The sequence below is a fragment of the Gallinula chloropus genome (assembly GCF_964237585.1).
Source record: "Gallinula chloropus genome assembly, chromosome: 12".
Classification (NCBI taxonomy): domain Eukaryota; kingdom Metazoa; phylum Chordata; class Aves; order Gruiformes; family Rallidae; genus Gallinula; species Gallinula chloropus.
The window spans coordinates 9,750,074-9,769,809 of NC_140097.1; the positions used below are offsets into that span (position 1 = coordinate 9,750,074).

The following is a 19,736-nucleotide window of genomic DNA, read 5'->3' on the forward strand; positions in this document are numbered from 1 at the left end:
AGTGGCATGGCAATGTGGGTTCCCAAGGCAGCTGATTCATGGGGAGAAATAGAGATTTTTATTTGGTGTCCTTCCAGCCAGTGTCACCTGGCTTTCTGAAATTTCCTGAGGCTTATCCTCTATTTAAAAGAAGCTTAAAAACGCAGGAGTTACCCTTTTGCCTGTTTCAGCACATGGCAGTTGCCCCTCTGTCAGTTGGCGATGTGCTCCACACCCAATTCCCACTCAGCTTTCCAAGAGTTACTTCATTTTGCAATAAATGGAGTTATGTGGGTGATGGTGGCGATGATGATGGAAAGCCAGCAGAAGACAGTCACAGGTCCACAACTTGCAACACCAACCATCAAGCCCTAGGAGTTCAGGCCCTCCAGACCCATGAGTCAGGTTGGAAATATTTGTCATCAGAGCATTTGTTGGCTGCCCTTCTGAAAAAACAAGGGTATGGCTGTGTGCAACAAACCACAATTAGCTTATCTGTTAGCTGCCCTCAAATAAAGCCTCCAAACTTTAATTAGCTATTGTGATTAAATGCAATTGAAACCCTCAGAGCAAGTCAACATGGACTGCAGGCACTGACTCCCAAAGCCCTAGCACAAACACATGCAGGAATGGGCGACTGTTTGTGATGGCAAGAGAAGGCTTCTCCCTACCAGGCACAAAGCCATGCGGCACCGAGGACTTTCTGCCATCCCTGGCTCAGCTGCTACAACCAGGTGACGTGAGAGGGGACGCCTGGCAAAGCAAACAGGATGCAGTGGCCTCCTGAAGGATGGGGACAAGAGGCTTAAGTGTCCTAAAAGGGCAGGCAAACACAAACTGCACGTGAGCACGTTGCTGTAGTTGAGCCTTGTGCATGGAGAGAGAGAAGGGAAAGCCATCGTGATTGCTGAGAGAGAGAGAAGGTGACACTGGGCAGGAGCAGCGGGAAGGATTAAATTATGCTGAGGATCACCTGAACACAGAGTGGGCTTGGTGGAAGACATAAAATTTGATGAGAAATTTTTTGTATCAAAAAGTTCATGACCTTTCTACGAGACAATGAGCAATGGAAGACCAGAAGGAGGCAAAAACCTGAAGGTAAGTGCTGGTCAAGTTACACGGGGCAAAGAACTTGATACTATGATCAATTATGATAAAACAGGCAAGAAAAAACTAGAAAGGTCTCTGAGAGGCCGGAAAATGTCACTGGGGTGGGGAGCAGCAAGTAGGTGAGCAGCAAGCAAGAAAAATCAGGTTTCTATACACAAACCTGAGCCAGGTCCCTTGTTCCAGCTCTGGTCATTTATTTTTGCCCTTTAGACTTTTCAAAAAGCTGACATTATGCTCTAACTGTAACAGCCCCAAATCATTCCTCCTAATGGCACCTGTATTCAGATTTATATTCTGTGGTGAGCTGGAGTAAAAGGAGGGTTGCAATAGACGCCCCGTGGCACGCCGGGCACCGCCGCTCAGTGTGTGTATGGCACCGAGAAAAACCCAGCAGGTGGAGAAGAGTTCCCCGAGTTATTTCCTATTCTCTGTCTGGCAATAAAGACACGGTTACACCGGGTGGTAACTCTTAGCAGATGGTGACTTTTTAAAGTTGATTGCTGTATAAATGATACTTTCTGAGTTTGTTCCTTTTAATTCAGGTTCTCAGTAGTGTGTTCAAATGTCAGGGAGCATCGTGTTTCTATCTTTTATTTCCTTTGTGAGCAGAAACCTTCTTAAAGAAGTCTAGGAATTACAGCTTGGGAGGAAAGGTAGGCTCTCTTGGTAAGTGATCTGCTTTACAAACGGTGCAGCATGCAATAAAAACAGTAGATGCAAAAGGCCCCACCGGTTTTGCTCTCAGTGGAGAGTTTTAATTTCTATTGCACTTTTTAAAGAGACACTTTGTCAGCGCTGCAATGGTTTACTGGGTTGGTGAAGTCCATTAGCAGCACAGAGGCAGGATTTCCTCCACTGCAAGGACAGGGAGGTTGGAGGGAAGGTATCTAATTAATCCGCTAATACTGTAGACAAACATAAATATTAGGACAGCAGAATGAGTACCTTACTCAGCCCCCTGCTGCTTTGCAGTCCGGAGCTGGGGTAGCTGTGTGCCAGACCCCCACAGCACGCAGAGTTTTGGGGCTGCACGTGACCCAGACTGGCAGACACAGGTTTAAGGCTGCACTTTAGCACAAACCAGGTTCAGGGAGACCAGAGCCAACGACATACTTCGGCCCCAGCTGCAAGTCTGAAGCCTGTGCAACAGCACCCGAAGGCGAGAGGGGTGTCATGCTGCTCCGAGGTATCCTGCACCCCTGGCTGGTGGGCTTTCCTGCTTCTCCTCCCTTCTTTAATCATCTGAGCAAGGTGATAGTCTGCTGGCACGATGGTTCTGAAGAGCTATGCCTGCACCTGGGAGCTGCATCTGGAAAACGTTCCTGGTTTTCTTTCAATCCTTCAGACACCTGTGGATAAAGTGAGTATGGAGCGTGTATATCTTGTCTTTTTAATTGTATTATGGCTGGAAATCAGATCCCCCCACCTAATCCTTGTAGCAAGGGAGGCTGTTCAGAGCACTGAGGGCTGCTTAAAACCAAATTCACTTGCCACCCCAAAGAGGAGCCCCCCGCAAGGACGACTGGCTCTGAGCCAGCCACCAAAGGGGTATCTGTCAACAACTGGGATCTATTTTACTGCAATTTGCTGCCCCCGCTGCCAGTGCTGGGTGCCAGCAGCCCCCACACAGCCTCGCTGTGTGCACCAAACCCAGCCTGCACAAGCTTGTGCTGGGGGGGTCATAAAGAGACAAATGATAACCCCCCCAAAGGCCTTCTGAGAGCCAGTCAGCATTCTAGGGTCTTCCACATCACCCCACAGGGCTTCCTGCAGGGCTGGGAGAGCAACCAAGGACTCAGTGTCTGCCCCTCCCCCCCCCCCAAATTACATCTCCACGCTCAATGTCACCGCATGTCCCACTGCTGCTCGCTGCGTGAGGCAGCCCATAATGGCTCACTCTGCCTAATTACAGCAAATAGTGGCAGTTTTGGAGCATTCAGATGATGCATCCCCACAGTCCTGCTCCACTGTCACCGATGAGCAGATCTGGCCAGCCAAGTGCCACAGTTACCATGTGGTCCCTCCAATATTGCTTCACAGTGGCACCCAAATATCAGAACCAGCCAGAAATCAGCTCACCCCCTGGCCCAGGGCTGAGGACTGCTGCCTCCTGCGAGCTCTGGGATAAAATACAGGTGCTGAATAGGTGAAAGCGCCTGTGTGATTCGTGCCATTGCAGCCCCTTGCCACCCCGGGACAGGCCCTGAGGCTGCTGTGCCAGAATTGGTGCATCATAGCAAACAGGGAAGGAGGATTCTAATCTGCCCTCTACACCTTGCCACCCTCAGAGTCTGTCTTAGCTCATTTATTTACTGCACCTCACTGGCAAAAAAGGAAAGACATCTCCTGGCCAGAGGGAAATGTCCCAATTAAAAAGCGAACGATGCAGTAAAACAGCAGAGCGTTCTTGAGAGCAGCGGTAAAAGTGGCCACCTCTTGTCCTCAATTTATGCTGCTCCCATCGCCCTGGGCATTATATTCCTGCTGACAAGGATCAGTTTAACCCCTGCCTGCAACCTAATAAAAAGCTGGTGCGGTGGAAGCGTGCATAATCCTTCTTCACTCTCTTAGGTCTGGGTGCAATAAAAAAACTTCTGGTGCTGCTCAGTGGCTGCAGCCGCTGCCTGGAATAAATAACTCCCTGCCCGATGCCAGCAGTGAGAAGTGCATCAGGCCACAGTCTTCTTGGGCCTTCCTCCCTTTGTACCACCGCAGCCCAGGGTGAGCAAATCACTTCAAAATACATAAAAATGCCAGAATTGCTGTGTGGGTCAGACTAAAGGGTCTGAAATAACTCAGGAGGCCATGGCCTGCGGCGAGGAGCCAGTGAGCCCATCCGCTCCTCCTCTCCCACAGCCGTGGGGCACCCCCAGCACATCCATAAGGGCAGTGCTGTGCTCCCCCCCAGTCCTTCAGCAAGGAAAAGGAAGCAGTCCCAAAGGTTCTGCCATCAGTGAACAGCGGGATCTTCCCCTCTCTCGCCCTTAATTGAGGGAATCGTGCTGCAGCGCTGCATTCTGCTCCGCTACGCTTTTTAATGAAATCACTGCCTGTGTGTAAGAAACAAATTTAATGATATGATACTAATAGGGTTAGAAATTTCCCATGCAAATATTAATAATTTATATCTACTTTCATTTTTTTAATACTGCTTGTGCTCTGGAACAAGACGACTGAGGTCTCCCAGCTCCTCACGCAGATCTTGTCTGGAGAGGGCACAGTCCTTATCGGGCTGGAGACAGAGGTCCCCAGCACCAGGTTGCTGGAGGCACAAATTAGCATTTGGGAATCAGGGCCTGGCCTGCAACCCTATTTCAAAGGAGAGACAGCACTTAAAGCAGGAGCAGCACTTGCATGGCACCAACTGGCAACAGGACACCACTGCAAGTTTGGTGCTGCCCTCCTCCCTCCTCCCCTTGGGCATCTCTGTGACACCCACACCGGGAGCCGGGGCTGCTGATCAGATCTGCAACGAACCTGGGCAAAGCTGCAGCCCAGGGGGTACAGCTCACCCCAGGCGCCCATCTGTGATCTGAGGCAGCCAGCAGCAAAAGGAGCAACCCCTGGGCTGCAGAGCCAGAGGGGGCCGAGGCCTGAGGGGGAGGATTTTTTTTTTTATACAAGTAAGGAGGGATTTGTGATAAACATCTGCTTTTTCAGCAGTAAGAAAAAGTATCTGCAAGGAAGGGCAGTGGCTGGGGCCCCGCGGGGTCGGAAGAGAAGCGCATTCCCTCGGACAGGCGTAATTGCTGCAATTCAGAATGCTAAAAACGCAAAATTAGGAATAATCAATGGCTGTTTATGATCTGTGTCTATACTGTGAATTCAGCTAATATGGAGTAATTACACTCCGCTAATTCCTGGTATTTGTCATCGTTGGGCTGCAGAACAGTCCTGCGAAACAATAAAACCAGATTGGCTGCGCTGGGCCGACCGGCCGGGGGCTGAGCACTGCGCGGGCTAATTTCTCTTTTAATGGTAAAAGCGGTTATGATTTCCTTTATTTATTTTCCTCTCCTAGCAGCAAAGCCGGCGTCAGCGGACTGTGCCGAGCGCTGCCAGCGCTGCGGCGGGCGCAGCGGATGCGCTACACAACAGCACCCCCAATAGCCGGCACGGGGAGAGAGATACCGGTACGTACACTCACCGAACACCAACCACCCTTCTCCCCTGAAACGGTGGGTTTCACCTTTTTTGTCCAATATTGTTGTATCACCCTTCCTGTCAAACTCTGCCCTCATGTATTTCTTCTTCCTGCCCATCTGGCACAAGGTAACCCCGACAGCATGTCACCCAGATGTGCGGGCTGCGCTTGGTCCCCGAGATGCTGCTGAAACCTCTGGGATGGGTCATCGGTTTGCTGGCATCATTCACCCTTCGGTCAATGAAGACCTGCTGTTTACTGACCTAAGCAGAAGTGGGAGAGCAGGGGTGAGTACTGGTGCGGCGTGCTTTATCGGTGGGTGAAGAAACCCCATGGCAGCACAGGCAGGAAGGTGCAGGCTGTGGGAGCAACCCTCACCCTCCTGCACACAGCGTGCAGGAGATGCAGATGGTGATTAACACTAGATGAACCGAGAGGTAAAAGACTTTTTCCTTTTGAAGGCGCTATGATCTGTATCTGTGGTATGTGGGTGAGCCCAGCACGAGCAGTCAGAAACCATCAGAGCCACAGCACTTCTCATGGCAACTTCTGCAAAGTGGCAGTAGCCAAAGCTCTCTTAGGAGCAGCAGAACTTGTGATTAAACTACCCCAGTGAGCACCTTGCAAAGCAGAGCATCCCTGCAGGGCCTGCGGAGCCCTGCAGACAAGGGGTCTTCAGGGGTAACCCCCCCAGTGCTGAGCTCCTGTAGGAAACTGCTCCTCAGAGGGACAATCCTGCAGCCACTGGGATTTTTGGGGGGAAAAAAAAATCCCAAATAGCTCCCCACCACCCACTGAGGTCCCACATGGGACCCATGTAGCAGGCACAAAGAGGGAGGAGAAAGAAGAGGAGGAGAGCAGCTCCTCGCCTGCCAGCTCACTCCTGCTGTTCCTACCATGGTGCTCATCGCAGTGCGGTGACTTTGCACCACAGATTATTCATTCCCCAGCCTGGCAGCTTTTTGATACCACATACATTATTTCTTTTTTTTTTTTTTTTTTTTGTAATTTCTCTTTCTCTGTATCACACAGAAGCCTCCCTGGGGGAGCCTGCAGATGAGCCTGATGTAATTCCATTGCACTGCACAAGTTAATGATTTGCCCGGTTCCCAGCACTTGATGCATTCACTAGTATTACGCGTGATTTAAAAGCGCCTCTTCCGTGCGCCACGGTGGATGGACACAGCCTGGGCTGCTGCAGGGCACGGGGACAGGACACAGCTTGGGCTGCGCCACAGCCACATCCCACGAGGGAAGCGCACGGCTCCCCATCCTTTCCTGTGGTTTCAGGGAAACAAACGTACAGTTGCAAAGAGCAGAAGCACTGCACTCAAGCTCTCTTTGTTGGGATGGCAAGGCCTCTGGCCCCAATGCTGGGGTTTTTTAGCTTGTTTCCAGCCACATCTCCATCTCCACAGAGGACCTCAGATCCCTTGAAGCAGGAGGAGAAATTCATCACAAAACAGGCATCCCCCAGTGTGCTACAAGCCCCATGCCATGGGCCAGCTCCTGTGTGGGCAGGAAGCAGGGAGACGAAGAAGAGACGCATGCTGCAGCACGCCAGGGCTTGGGGCGCTTTGTTATTGAGCAGAGCCAGTTATTGCCAGCAGCTAAACAAACTAATAGGAAGGATATTTCCCCGGAGAGGGAGGAGGTTTCTGATTTAGACTGTGCTGTTTAAGCCCAGGCTCTTACTGCAGCTAAAATTTCCTTCCGAGGGCAATAATTATCCCAATGCAAAGCCCAGGCCTGTGTTTGCTTTGCTGCTCCCTGTCTGGAAGGATTCGGCGTAGAAGCTGTGATTTCCTCTGGTGCACAACCCAGCACCCCCTGCACCAGGGCCGCATTCTGCACCCCATGCCCAGCACTGTAGGGGGGAGGCAAAGAAAAGCTCAGCACACGGTTTTCTGCAGAGAGCACCCTCAGGTATTAAGCTAATTACTGGGGAGCAGTGCTGGTCCTGCTGGGGCTCTGCTTCAGCCCTTCTCAAGCAGCAGTCCCAAAGGCAGCTCTGCCACTGCTGGCCCTGTGCCTCCTCCGTTTGCCTCTTGGATGAAAATTGCTTTAAAAAGCTCCAGGAGAAGCTGTTTTGTCCCTCTGAGTGATGGGAATGGAAAAGAAAAAGGAAAAAGGAATGGGAACGCTTTTGGTTCTGGCTGCCAGGTAAACGAGGTTCAGCTTTGGAAAATGTATAGGGCTTCTCATGCTAACTGCAGAGCAGGAGTCTCCAAGGAGTGATTTCTTCCTTCAGAAACATAATAATAACAATAAATTATTAAAAAGGCCTAAATCTATATCTACAGTTAACTCAGGACTCCTTCAGAGTTCAGGACTGTTGCTGGATAAATAAACGTGCATCTGAGCAGGGAACCTCCAGCCCCTTGCAAAGGAGAGGCAGCCAGGCAGCACTCAAGGCCAGCCCACACACACATGTGGTGCAGCCAGGCAGAAAACCAGCCAGATGGGGTTATTCCGGATTTAGCCCACGCAGGGGCACAGCAGTCCCAGCTTTGCGCCCACCCACTGCCCCCCATATCAGACATGATGCGCTGGGTCAGTGCAAATGCAGAGGGTCAGGTTGGTGCCCACCCTGGGAGAGGTTCTTCCTCCTCTGATAACGGCAGGACGCAAGCACCGAAGCGGAGAACACCTCCAAAGGAAACACACGAGTTCACAGCCACACAGGAACGACTTTTTGGTTTCGTTCCCCTCCCCTGAGACAGCTGCTCCCACCCCCTACGCCCCATGGGGCGGCACGCTGGGCAGCAAGATAAGGCTCGGGGAGGTGCCGTGAGTCACGGAGGGCAGGGACGGGACAGGCTGGGCAGCCTGCACCACCACACTGCCGGACACATGGTGCCCCAGCTCCCCGGAATGCCCCGGTGCCCACACCGCCTGCAGAGAGGGACGGCACGCCCAGGACACTGACGGGTACGTAGGCTTGTCCGGTCCCCGCTGCTGCGCGGAGGTGGGGTTGGTAGAGCATGGCTGCAAGAGTCGCTGCATGGCTGCAGCATTTCTCCTCTGACTTGTGGGCAGGTTAGAGGGTTGCTCGGGATGGAGTTGTTCTTCTTCGTAGCGCAGAGGGGAAAGGGAACCCCCACGCACTGGCCCACGTTCTGTGGGGTGCGGCTGTGCCAGTTGCAAAGGCAGAATTAACGACTTACCTGTGTTAACAGCAGGGGTTAAACCTGCATTTCCACCCGTGACGGGATATGTGGGGTGTGATGCACAGCCCAGGTCAAAGAAAGACCTTTATCCATCATGGCTCAGGAAGAATTGCGGGGTGTTCTCAGTGCAGTGTTCCAGCACACAACCCGACTGTGGGGACATCTCCCCAGCATCAGTCGGGTGCCCTCAGGGTGCTGGCACCCAGGTCTTTGCAAGCTGCCCAAAATGCATTTCAGGCTCTCCCATTGGTGCAGTTACTAAAAACCAGAGCCCTTTGCTGAGCCTTCCCAGCAGTGGGACTGCCCCCAGGGCCCACACATCCCCTCTGCTTTTGGCCCTGAGCAGCACCTCTTCCCAGCAAACAGCTAGCTGCCAGCCCTGAACACCAACACTGGTGTCCCTCCTTTTGCCCTGGGGTTTTGGCATGGGCCAACCTGCAATCCCCAGCACAGGGATGCCCACTGAGCTGCCGGCCACCATTCCCACACCTGATCGTTCCTCTCTACCTCTCACTGCTGCTGCAATTCTGGATGCACTGCTTGGGGGAACCTCACTGGAGAGGCAAGCTCATTGTGATTTAGTTTCGGGCTCAGTGAGATGTACAGAGAACCGGACAAGTGGTTGCCAATGACAAATAGAAGAACAAGCCACCAAGTCAGTAGCAGCCATTGATGGATGATGTTCCTCCAGCAGCTGCAAGCAGCTGAGTGCAGGACAGGACCATGCCTGCCCCAGAGCAGGCAGTGGGCAGGGATGCACCTGCAGCAGGTACTAAAAGTCACCTGTGCCCTTGGCACTGGCCCCACGGCCCGGCTTCCCCAGGGGCACGTCAAGGTGACACGTCCACTTTGGCTGCAGTCCTATTCCCAGATGGGGCTTGGCCACCATGGCCAGCCCCACAGCCCTGCCCATCTCCATGTGCATCCCGTTTGCCTTCCGTTTCAGGATCAGGGCCTCACCCTGGTTAACTATTGACTTGTGCTGGGGGCAGTGTCACCATAAGATGCCCTCGCCAGCAGTTTGGTGGGTGCAGCAACTGGCTAAGCATTTTTATGGCTGAGAGATTTACAATGCCTTTGACAAATAGTGCTTTCCCATTAAGTAACTTGACAAAGCTCAGGTGGATTGACTCCTTTGAAGACTAAAAATGGCTTTGAGGTATCTGTCACAGAATCACAGAATCACAAGGTTGGAAGACACCTTTGAAGATCATCGAGTCCAACCATTCCCATCCTAAGCTAAACCATATCCCTAAGTACCTCATCTACCCTTTTTTTATGTGGTGGCACCAGCCCTGGACACAGGGTGGATGTATGCCCACCCACCACCAGCCTCTGTCTGCACCCCTGTGTTTAGTTTTGCAGGAAGACCCTGACTATTAGAGTGGTGACTCATTAGGTGTGGGCACGGGTGACATCTGGCAGACAGCTTCTCTGGAGCCGCATCCCCACCCCTACCAAACTGATGGTGAGGGACCTGCTGGGAGAGAGGGGGGCGTATGGGGCTCAAAAGCAGTAAGAAAAACCAAAAAACAACAAGGCCAGAATTGTCTAGGGAAGAGAAAAGTTTTCCTCCAATGCTGGGAGGAAACAGGAACACTCACCTGCCACATCCTGGAAAACCCACGAGGGCAGGGATCTGCCGCAGTTTCTTCTTGGCAGCAGTAACTCAGCAGGCTCGGGGTGGAGTCTTGGCCTTACAGTGCCATGGAGCTCTTTAGCAATATTTGTCCGACAACCTTTTTGTTCCTGGAATGGGTTTAAAGCAAATATGTTTCAGGTTTATTAGACAAATAACTCGGTTTATCACCCACCACAGTTCCTTCCTTTCTCTATGTCCTACGAGTGGGGCTCTGGCAGATGCCAAAGGACAGCCATCTTTTTAATCCAGCACAATCTTGGCACCAAAAATAAATAAATCTATCCAAACAATTAAAAGATAATATAATACAAACCCCAGGACAGGGCTACCCACTTGTAATGCAATCAGGTTCCAGGAATTCCACCACCCAGGGACTTTGCCCAATAAATTTTACCTGGTATTAAGGTGAAGATAAATAGCCCAAATAAATAAATGACTTCCCTAAAGCAGTAGGGTTTATTGGTTTATTTTTCCATTTCTCTCCCTCTGCAACAAAATCAATATGTGCATAGAAAAAAAAAAAAGCAAATTTGGCAAAAGAGAGCCCTGTGCAGCAAGCCCCAGAGAGGCCAGTGTCCCCAGCATCCACAGGGACCAGGCAGGCATGCTCTGCAAACCTGGGTCTGCGTCTGAACCTTCACCAGCTCCAGGCTCCACTCATGCCATTTGGAGGGGAGCAACAGGCTCCAAAAACAAACCCATACCAATTATGTGGAGTTGCCAAAGGGGATTTTCCAGACTGTTCTTCTACCCCCCCTCACCAGGGCTGAGGATCCAGGTCAGGGTAGCCACTCCCTGTACTTCAAAAGGAAAACAAGCAGAAAGGAGCAAAAGGCAAGAGCCTGGGGCTGTCCCAACCTGATCCAGCCACGGGCAGCATTTGCCCTCCAAAAACATTAAACTGTCTGTTTTCAGGTCTGTGGCCCTTCTACCAGCCCAGTGAGGGGTTTGTTCATGCCAGCTCTGACATGAGTCTAAAACCCATTTCAGGGATATGTGCCAGGGGGGCTGGCATGGGCCAGGACAAGGTGGCATGAGGAAAGGCTGTGGGCACCGCAGACCCCCTGTGCCACCTCCTGCTGAGACAGATCCCTGCTCAGGGCCACTCACCCCAGGAGGGATACCTGCAGAGAGAATGCTGCTGGGAAGCACGCGTGCTTAGCCCATGCCCTATCCAATACACGTTGCCTCGATACGCCAGGGGACACAAAAACCTTCCAAGGCTTCCTCTAAAATGCAGGTAAGCCACGAGGCCACTCTCCCTGGGAAGCTGCTAGACCCCACCAGAGCAGCCCCTTGCCACAGCCTCACGGCAGACTCGGGTGCAGTGGAGGGTCCTCGTGGGCAGCAGCGCTGAGCTCCAGCTTCAGAGAGCTGAAACCTCACTGCCAGGCTACCATTGCAGCTGGGCATGGCCACCCTGGCCAGCTGCAGACTCCCTCGGGGTCACAAGCCAAGCAGCAGCTTGCCTCCTGCAGTGCAGGTCGGCTTTCTAGCAGTCCCCCGGGTACAGGGAAGCATCCTGCTTAGGGGGGATGCCAGGAGCACCCCACCACAGTGTCCAAGGGAAGATGCATCCCACCTGGGGTGCCCAAGGAGGGGGGGAATGCTGCATGGTCAATCGTGTGGCAACGGACATTTTCCTGAACTCAAACCTTGGGAGGGAACCCAGAGCAGGGCTGGGCAGGAGACAAAGCTCTCCTCTCCTTCCTTGTGACGCAGCAGCCTGAAATCAGCTTTCAGCCCAGCCCTGCTACAACCCGTTTCTCTTTATTTACCTTTCAAGCAGGAAAAGGCACCCTCAGCATGGCTCTTTCACAAATTTTCTATGCCAAGCCTCACTGAAGGGCTTCTTCAGTTAACATCAGGCTCTTTAACTCTGAATGCATCTCCCAGGTGACAACTTGCCTTAGGACGCGGGTGGTTTCCAGGACAGACGTTCATCAGGCTGCATCCCTGAATTACAAAGGTAGGAGTGGGTCCCCAGCACCCCAGGATCCCAGTGCATGGGGTGGCAGGGGACCATCCCATCCTTAGGGCTTGGCAGCAGGAGGGAGGGAGGCAGATGGACTCGCTCAGGTAGGAAATACTTTACTCCCTAAATTACAACCACTCCCCATTCGCGTGGGTGAAGACACTGAGGGATTTGGACAAGTGGAAACATTTCTGTTCTTAAGTCAAGTGTCCCCAAACTTGTCTCCTTTCTCCTTCTGGTTTTAAGGAGGACAAGCTTGTTCCCACAGATTCCTCTGATGGGGCAGGACCAAATTGCAGCTTGTCCTCAGACAGCATTTTGCAGCCCCTAATGTTTGAAACCTGGCTTTGCATAATCCCAGGAGGAAATGCCGCAAGGCTGTGACTAAACATGTGCTCCTTGAGCTCATCACAATAGAAAGTGTGACCCAGTACTGAGAAAACGACCTGCAACAGGAGCGCAGAGGGCAGTGGACAGGCACAGTGAAGAGTTTAGAGACTTAAAAAAGGCAGTGAGCTCCATGGGTGCAGCCAGCTTCACAGGATGGGAGCCAGGGCTTCAGCATCAGGGTGGGAGCAAGCACATGAGCCCATCAGGAATGTATACGTCTTTGGTGACCTCTTAGTGGAACTATGCCTGAACAATGCAATTATGTTTTTAATCTACTATCTGCCTGGCTTGGGTGGTTACAGGTATGCTTTATGGTATTTCCTTCTTTGTCCTCAGGGTAACTCGTGACCATCGGCCACCCCCTTGGTTGTTCTCTCTCATCACCAGCATGCGAGTGGCAAGTAAGGAGGGAGACAGTGGTTTACTTTTCTCTGCCCTTTTCTCTACAGCTCTTTATGCCTTCTCCTCATTTCCATGACCCCTTCAAGCCCAGCTACCCTGACCTTCCCCTGCCAGGGCCATGGGAAAGGGCCTTTGTATAAGCATCAGGTTTTAAAAAGATTTGTGTAGATTTCCGTCTGTTGTGTTTTTCCCAGTGAAACCCTCTGTGGCTGAGAAGAGATGGCTATTGAGATGTGCCTAGTTCCATAAGAGCCATTCAGCTGCAATATAAGTATATTTTCCCACTCTCTTTCCATGCAGGACTGGAACGTTTTGCTCTGATGAGCGCTGCTTTAAAGCCAAATGCCAATCACAATTGTATTAGCAGCTGCTCGACTGTAGCTAGTGACTAATTGGGGGATAGCAACCTTCCCAGTGCTGGGAACGTAAGAAATATGTGGATTTACATAGCTTTCTGACTAATTATCAGATTTACTTTAATGCAGACAGAAATAGGAATAGTGCCTCCCAGTAGAAGGGTAATGCCTGTCTGAGCATCGTCACACGCTCTAGAGATATTAATTAAAAGATCAGAGTCCTTTTAGAGGATGAAGAAAGGAGTGGTAGCTGCCTTCCCATGCCACACAAGTGCTGGCTGTCACCCCGTGCCTGGTAACCTTGGGATATCACAGACCAAGTCCCCACGAAGCCAGAGGGACGGTCTGATCCCCAGCCCACACCGCTGCAGCTCTCACCTGGCTCCTCTCCACCCCTGGCAGGCGTGATCCGGTACACGGCTCTGCTGGTCACACTGCTGGGCACATGGTTCATCGTGGAGACCTACTTCAATCATGGATGGAAAGTCATCAGCCTGCGGAGCTGGCTCGGTGAGGCTCAGCGAGGGAGGGTGTGGGTAGCCCCATCCTGAGGCAGACCCCAGAGCTCCAGGCAGCTGCCACAGATATTTGCACTTGCAGTCCCAAGCCAAGGCTGTAGCCACCAGCTCTGCCCATCAGGGCAGGGAGGGGACAGCGTGGTGGGAAGCTGCACCAGGGCATATGGCTCCCAGGGTGCTTGCAGCCGCGGGGAGAGGTCCTGGTGAGCCGGTGCCTGAACAGCTGCTCCTGGCTTGGGGAAGAGCCCACAGCTCTCTGGGGTGTCTAACCCTCCTGCTTTGTACCCACAGGTGCCACCAAGCAGCCCAGCAGTGAGTACCGCTCTCAACTTCATCTCCATCACACACCACCACTCCAGGAACAGGCTGCCCAGCACTGTGACAGGCTGCCCAGGGGGGGTGTGGAGTCTCCCTTTCTGGAGATATTCAAGGCCCATCTGGACACTGACCTGTGCAATATGTCCTGGGGAACCTGCTTTGGCAGGAGGGTTGGACTTGATGATCTCTAGAGGTCCCTTCCAACCCCTACAATTCTGTGATGGTGGAAGCTCAATAGCTGCCCTCGAGAACCCAAGGCAAAAATCCCACCTTCCCAAACACAGGGGAATTTCATTCCTGTGCACAGCAGCAGTGTCTTTGGTGGGCTCTGCAAGCACACAGCATCAGCTGTGGTGTCCCATGGCTCACACCCAGTGCTATGGCCAGTTCATCCCACCCCACCTCAAGCCTCAGCACTGTAAATCTCAAACAATAAGGTGGTCCCAGCCCCAGGACAAACCTTGTTCATGCAAAAAAATCCAGTATAGGTGTTGCCCCTTTAGTGGGTGACTTTGAGCCAGTGCCAGCCATGCTCAGCCCCTCAGGGACATGGCCCATGTCCCCCCATAGGGCCAACCCCATGGCTTCCAGCTCCACTCCTCTCTCACAGGTGAGCAGCTGCCCCAGCACAAGTGTGGGAACAAGAAGAGCTGCCCTCACTACCATTTTGCCTTCAAGATCACCAGCGGGGCTGCAAACGTGGTGGGACCCTCCATCTGCTTCAACAATGAGATGTAAGCAGCACACAGTGGGGATGGGGCAGCCATGGCTGACCTGGGCTTGACTCAAGCCAGTTTGGCTTCTGCCAAGCACATCTGTAACCAACACAGTGCCCTAGTGGTTAGAAAAGATTGGAAATAGTTTTGTTTGCTGCCACTGCTGGGGATCTTTTGCTGCCTGCAGTCACTCTGCCCCATCACAGTTTTAGTGGCACCAGCACCTCCAGGGCATCCTGCTTTCCTTTCCAGCCTCATGAGCAGCACGAAGAACAACATTGGCAGAGGCCTGAACATTGCTGTGGTGAATGGTAAGTCACTAACCCTCCTCTCCCCACGCCCAGGGTCCCTCCCCCAGCAGGGAACAGGCCACTGGGCACCCCATCCCAGGCCCCATGGCTGAGCCAAAAGCACATCAGTCTGGTGTTACATGGGGTGCAGAGCCACAGTTCTGGCTGCAAGCACCACCAAGGTGGGAAATCAACCCGCTGGGGCTGTGCAAACGGCTCCGTGAACTCCATCCACCGAGCAACACATTAGCCAGCACAGAAAACACAGCACACTGAGGGATGGGAAAAGCACTTTGCAGCAGGAACCTGAAGCTGGTGGCCAGGCAAAGCCTTGAGCCATCCCAGTGCAAACTCACCAGGCTCTGTTTTGAACCTTCCAGGAACAGGCGGGCAGCTCCTGAAAGCAGACGTATTCGACATGTACTCCGGAGGTAAGCGTGGTCGCTTTGCTGCTTGGCAGGTTCCAGCCAGGGCTCACACCAGCCCTGCTGGCTGTTCAGGCTGCTCCTCTGCCACGTGCTTAATGATAAAGTCTAGTGGACTTTGACCAGGGTTGCCAGCTTGTGAGGTAAAGCTCAGCCTTCCCCCAGGCCATCGAGCCTGGAGTCTTCCTAATGCATCCACGTCCCAGGTTGGCTTCTTACTCCTTTTATGTGCATTTGATAGCTGGGAAAAGCCTGATTCCACTAAACTGAACAAACCAGGACACTTGAGACCAGCGAGGGGCTGCCCTCCCAGGTCAGGCAGTTACACCAATCCTGAGATTTTGCAACTTTGGGTTCAGTTTTTGAGTGCTGGGGGTGGCTGAGCTTCCCTGCCCTTCGCAGGGGGATAAATGAGGAGCGCAGGGTCCGGCAGGCAAGATGTGGTCCCCAGGCACACAGAGCAGAGCTCAGGGGCAGCAGGGACCACATCCCTGCACCTTCCAGCTTCAAACAATCTTCCTAACAGCAGCAAGAAGATGCCCTGAGCTGGGGCAGCACCCACTCACAGGATGCTGTAAATCCCACCACTGTTGCAGAGCTGCTACTGAAACACTCCAGAGTCCTGGCAGGACTCCTTGAAAACCACGTGCTAACACCACCCTTTAAGATCCTTTTGATTCACTCTTTGCTGTTTGAGCCTTTTCAGGGATCCATCACCCTGTCTTTTTGGGTTTGCAGCCTATTCTTAGTAACTGCAGAGTTTTAAGGAGAAGAACCAATACCATGAGATTTCAGGCTGGGTTTGGGAGCCAGGACGCGGTGGGATAGACACCGGGAAGGAGACCGCAGTCGTCTCCTGTGCCACTAGATGGGGCGTTGGAGACGAGCATCCCTCGGATGCTGGATGAGGAATAACTCCCACAGCCCAGCCGAAGGCAGGAAGACAGGGCAGGCAGCTCTGGGGTCGGGGGAGCTCGTTTCTGGTGTTGGGAAGTAAAGTCACATAACTCGATTTGCGGTTAGCAAGCAAACTTTAGGGGCAAATTCTCCCCTGCAGTTGTTCTGCTGGCAAGAGGAAAGGGAGAGCCCAGGTGGGAACACAAGATGGGGAATGCAGCATCTGGGAGGGAGTTCATCCTTCCCCAGAGCCATGAGCCCACACCCCAGCCAGCACCAGCACAGCCCAGTTACATCCCACCCACCCAGAGGAGGCTCCCCCATCTGCCACGCAGCAGCTCCTGCTATAATGCCTTTTTCTTCTCCTAATTCTCTTCTCTCCCAGACATTAACAAACTGGATACCTTCCTCCAAGGGATCAAGCACGGCAGCATCGTGCTGACAGCCAGCTACGATGACCCTGCCACAAAGTGAGTTTGGCCCTGGGAGCAACACCTGACTCCCCAAAAGCCTGCAGCTGGGGCGAGCTGGAGGTGCTGCCGCTGCCAGCAGCAGAGAGGGGACAGGAGGGGACAGCCACCTGGCACCACACTAACACCTCCTTACCCTCCTTCAGGATGAATGACAAAGTACGAGCACGTTTCGTGGAGCTGGGGAGCAGCAATGTGACCAAACTGGGATTCCGGGACAACTGGGTCTTCTTGGGAGCAAAAGGGATGAATGACAAGAGCCCCTTTGAAAAGGTACACAGCCCTTCCCTGCCACCAGCTCCAGAGGCTCCCATCCTCTTCACAGCACCTCCTGAGCCACATCTCACCTACCTCTGCCCAAGATGTGGGCCAGAGATGTTATCCCCCAGCTTGAGCCAAAGCACAAGCTTCACCATGCTGCAAACTCACCAACCTCCTCATCCATCTCTCTTTTTCTTTTTCCCTGCAGCACATCAAAAATGATAAGAAGACAAATAAATATGATGGCTGGCCTGAGCTGCTGGAGATGGAGGGCTGTATCCCCAGGAAGATGGACTAGCATCAAGCCCCCAGCCTGCTACTGTGGCAAGACCAGTCCCACAGGGACACCAGCTTCACTGTGAGGACCCCAGACCCATCACACTGACCTCAGCCCCACACCACCCAGTCACACAGCCCAGCCCTGCTCCCAGGGACTGGCTGTTTCACAGCAGGGGCTGTGCAGGGCTGGGAGATGAGCCGTACAAGTGTCTGCAGAGCAAATGCCTGGCCAGGTTTCAGCCAAGCTGTCCTCACCTATGCATCAGTTTGGGGTATTTTATTTTTCTGTCTTTAAACCAGAAACTTTGTAAAAGGGTTTTTTTCAGATTTCTTAAATAAGATATCTGCTTATAAAGCATTACCTTCTCACTTCCATCTTCAGGTATAACCCATGCTCTCCCATGCAGGCACAGCATGCCACATCCTCTGCCACCAGCCAGGCATGACCATTGCACCACACGTGGGTGCTCCCCCTCCCCACACAGCACAGGGCAAAGTCATCCCTGGGGATGCTCAGGCCTTGGTGCTTTCCCACACGGAACTCCTGCCAAGGTCCCACTGTCTTTTACAGCCTCAAGGCCACAGGGAGGGCTGACATTGTCAGGCCAAAGCATTCCCATCACCTGGTTGCATCTTTCCTGGGTTAATCCAAGCTAAATCCTCCATGGCACATCCCCTCACAAATGTCAGGACCACACCAGGGATGTGCCAGTCGAACTTTGCCCTCAGGGAGGGATGTGTGTGCAAGTTTCTCAGGCAGCTGAACTTTTGCAGCGTAACCAATAGGTGGGAGCCTTTCACCGGGAGAGCCAGAGCAAGAGCCGGGCTGGAGAGATGCAACACACCCGGGCTGGCACCTCACCGCAGCCACCACACACCTGCTTCGCTCCGGGAGCTGCACCCCAACCTGGGGGCAGCTGACAGGGTCGGGAGAGGAGAGATCTCTGCCCAAATGCAGGCCGGCAAAGCCCCACAGACCACCTTCCAGGGTGGTTCCCATGTTGCTCCCCAGCACCGAGGAGGTCCTGGGGAAGCACGTATCCCCTGCTCATGCCTGGGTGCATCCACCAAAGCACCGCCTGTACCCAAAACCTGTCTGAGTGAAGCCCTGCTGAGATCAGATAAGCTGCACGGGTGATGGCCCAGGCTTCCCTGTCATCAGACAGGGACAAATTTGCATCACACACAGACTTTAATTTCCTATGATTGTATCAGAGTCTTTCCCATTCTTTAAAGCAGAGCAGGAGTTCTGCAGAACGTGAGGGTGGAACATTTCGGCTGGGGGGGCTCAGAGCTGTGCAGGGTAACAGGTGGTCCCTGTACCCCTGTCCCTAACAACAGGTTTGCCCCAGCACAGCCCCTGCACCGGCAGTTCACATCAGTTAGCCATGCCCTGGGCCACCCTAGGGAGCAGAAATGAGGAGGAATAGGCCAGGAAGAGACACAGCCTGTCCTGTGCCAGCCACCTTCAGGGATGAAACCCTGTATCCAAAACCCAGCACCACCATCTAAAACCAGTGAGGCAACCGGTTGTCCCTAACAAAGGAACTCCCCAAATAAATTGTGTAACGCCCATAAGAACTTCCAAAGTGAAAACTGACACAAACTCCCCAAACAGCCATCACAGAGGAATGCCCCAATAGCTGCATTATCCCAGCTTACCCTCCCACGCTCTTAACATGCACCTGACCGTGCTGGGGTGGGTGGGGGGGGAAGCCTCTGCCATAAATTGATCCCTAAATCTGCTGCAACAGCGACAGTTAATCCCAGGCGCTGAATCATCCCTACCTATGGCAGCAGAGAGAAAGAACACAACTTCACAGACACAACAGCCCTCACATCACACAGCCCTGACGCATAAATATGCCAACTATTTTAAGCCCCCTCAAAGGATCTAGATCTGCTTGTAAGCCAAACTGCAAACAGCCCGAGAGCTGCAGAGGAGGCTGTGTGGGGTAAACGAGCTTGCAGCATCAGCTACAGCCCAGAAAACCACCATCCTGTTTGTCAGCCACAGGAAACGCTTCCTAGCCCTTCACAATGCACATTAAAAACCTGGTTTCAAGCCAAAACAAAGGTAATTTATGTTTCAGCACGCTACAGACAGTTAAAACTAGCTCTAAATCCATTGCTGTGTGGTTACTAACCTACATCGTTGTTTTCAATAAATAAGGAGGGCTGAAAGTACAAACCCTGTGCAGGGACCTTAACCAGCAGCCAGTGGTTTGAGGAGCCATTCCTGCCAAAGTCACCGTGTCCCCATAAATAAACTGGTGAAGTCCGGGTGTCAGGGATATAAATATGCCTTCAGGAATCAAATTTAACTTGCTTGTTTTTTAGAGTGATCTCCAAAGGGCAGTGGGTGCAGAGCCAGCAATCCCCAAATGAGATTTC

The 19,736-nt window shown here is 52.7% G+C and overlaps 1 protein-coding gene and 1 long non-coding RNA gene across 2 annotated transcripts; one reads left to right on the forward strand and one right to left on the reverse strand.

Annotated features, from left to right (window-relative positions):
- Window positions 1-1,081: 1,081 nt before the first annotated feature.
- On the reverse strand, window positions 1,082-15,395 carry LOC311196096. Its single transcript, XR_014617556.1, has 3 exons — window positions 15,367-15,395; window positions 10,008-10,152; window positions 1,082-2,438 (listed from the first exon to the last, which is right to left on the reverse strand). It is a non-coding gene; the product is annotated as an uncharacterized lncRNA (long non-coding RNA).
- Window positions 11,939-17,700, forward strand: FAM3D (FAM3 metabolism regulating signaling molecule D). Its single transcript, XM_084269587.1, has 10 exons — window positions 11,939-12,014; window positions 12,747-12,811; window positions 13,571-13,678; window positions 13,978-13,998; window positions 14,615-14,738; window positions 14,973-15,031; window positions 15,391-15,441; window positions 16,718-16,802; window positions 16,949-17,075; window positions 17,272-17,700. The coding sequence occupies exons 2-10, from the start codon at window positions 12,799-12,801 to the stop codon at window positions 17,359-17,361; spliced, it is 678 nt and encodes a 225-aa protein (XP_084125713.1). The 5' UTR covers window positions 11,939-12,014; window positions 12,747-12,798; the 3' UTR covers window positions 17,362-17,700.
- The last annotated feature ends 2,036 nt before the right edge of the window (window positions 17,701-19,736 follow it).

Excerpts from the sequence above, each read along its gene's own strand:
- FAM3D (XM_084269587.1), top strand. Across the intron at positions 13,679-13,977 it reads CAGCCTGCGGAGCTGGCTCG|GTGCCACCAAGCAGCCCAGC; the intron begins GTGAGGCTCAGC and ends TTGTACCCACAG. Across the intron at positions 14,739-14,972 it reads ATCTGCTTCAACAATGAGAT|CCTCATGAGCAGCACGAAGA; the intron begins GTAAGCAGCACA and ends TTTCCTTTCCAG.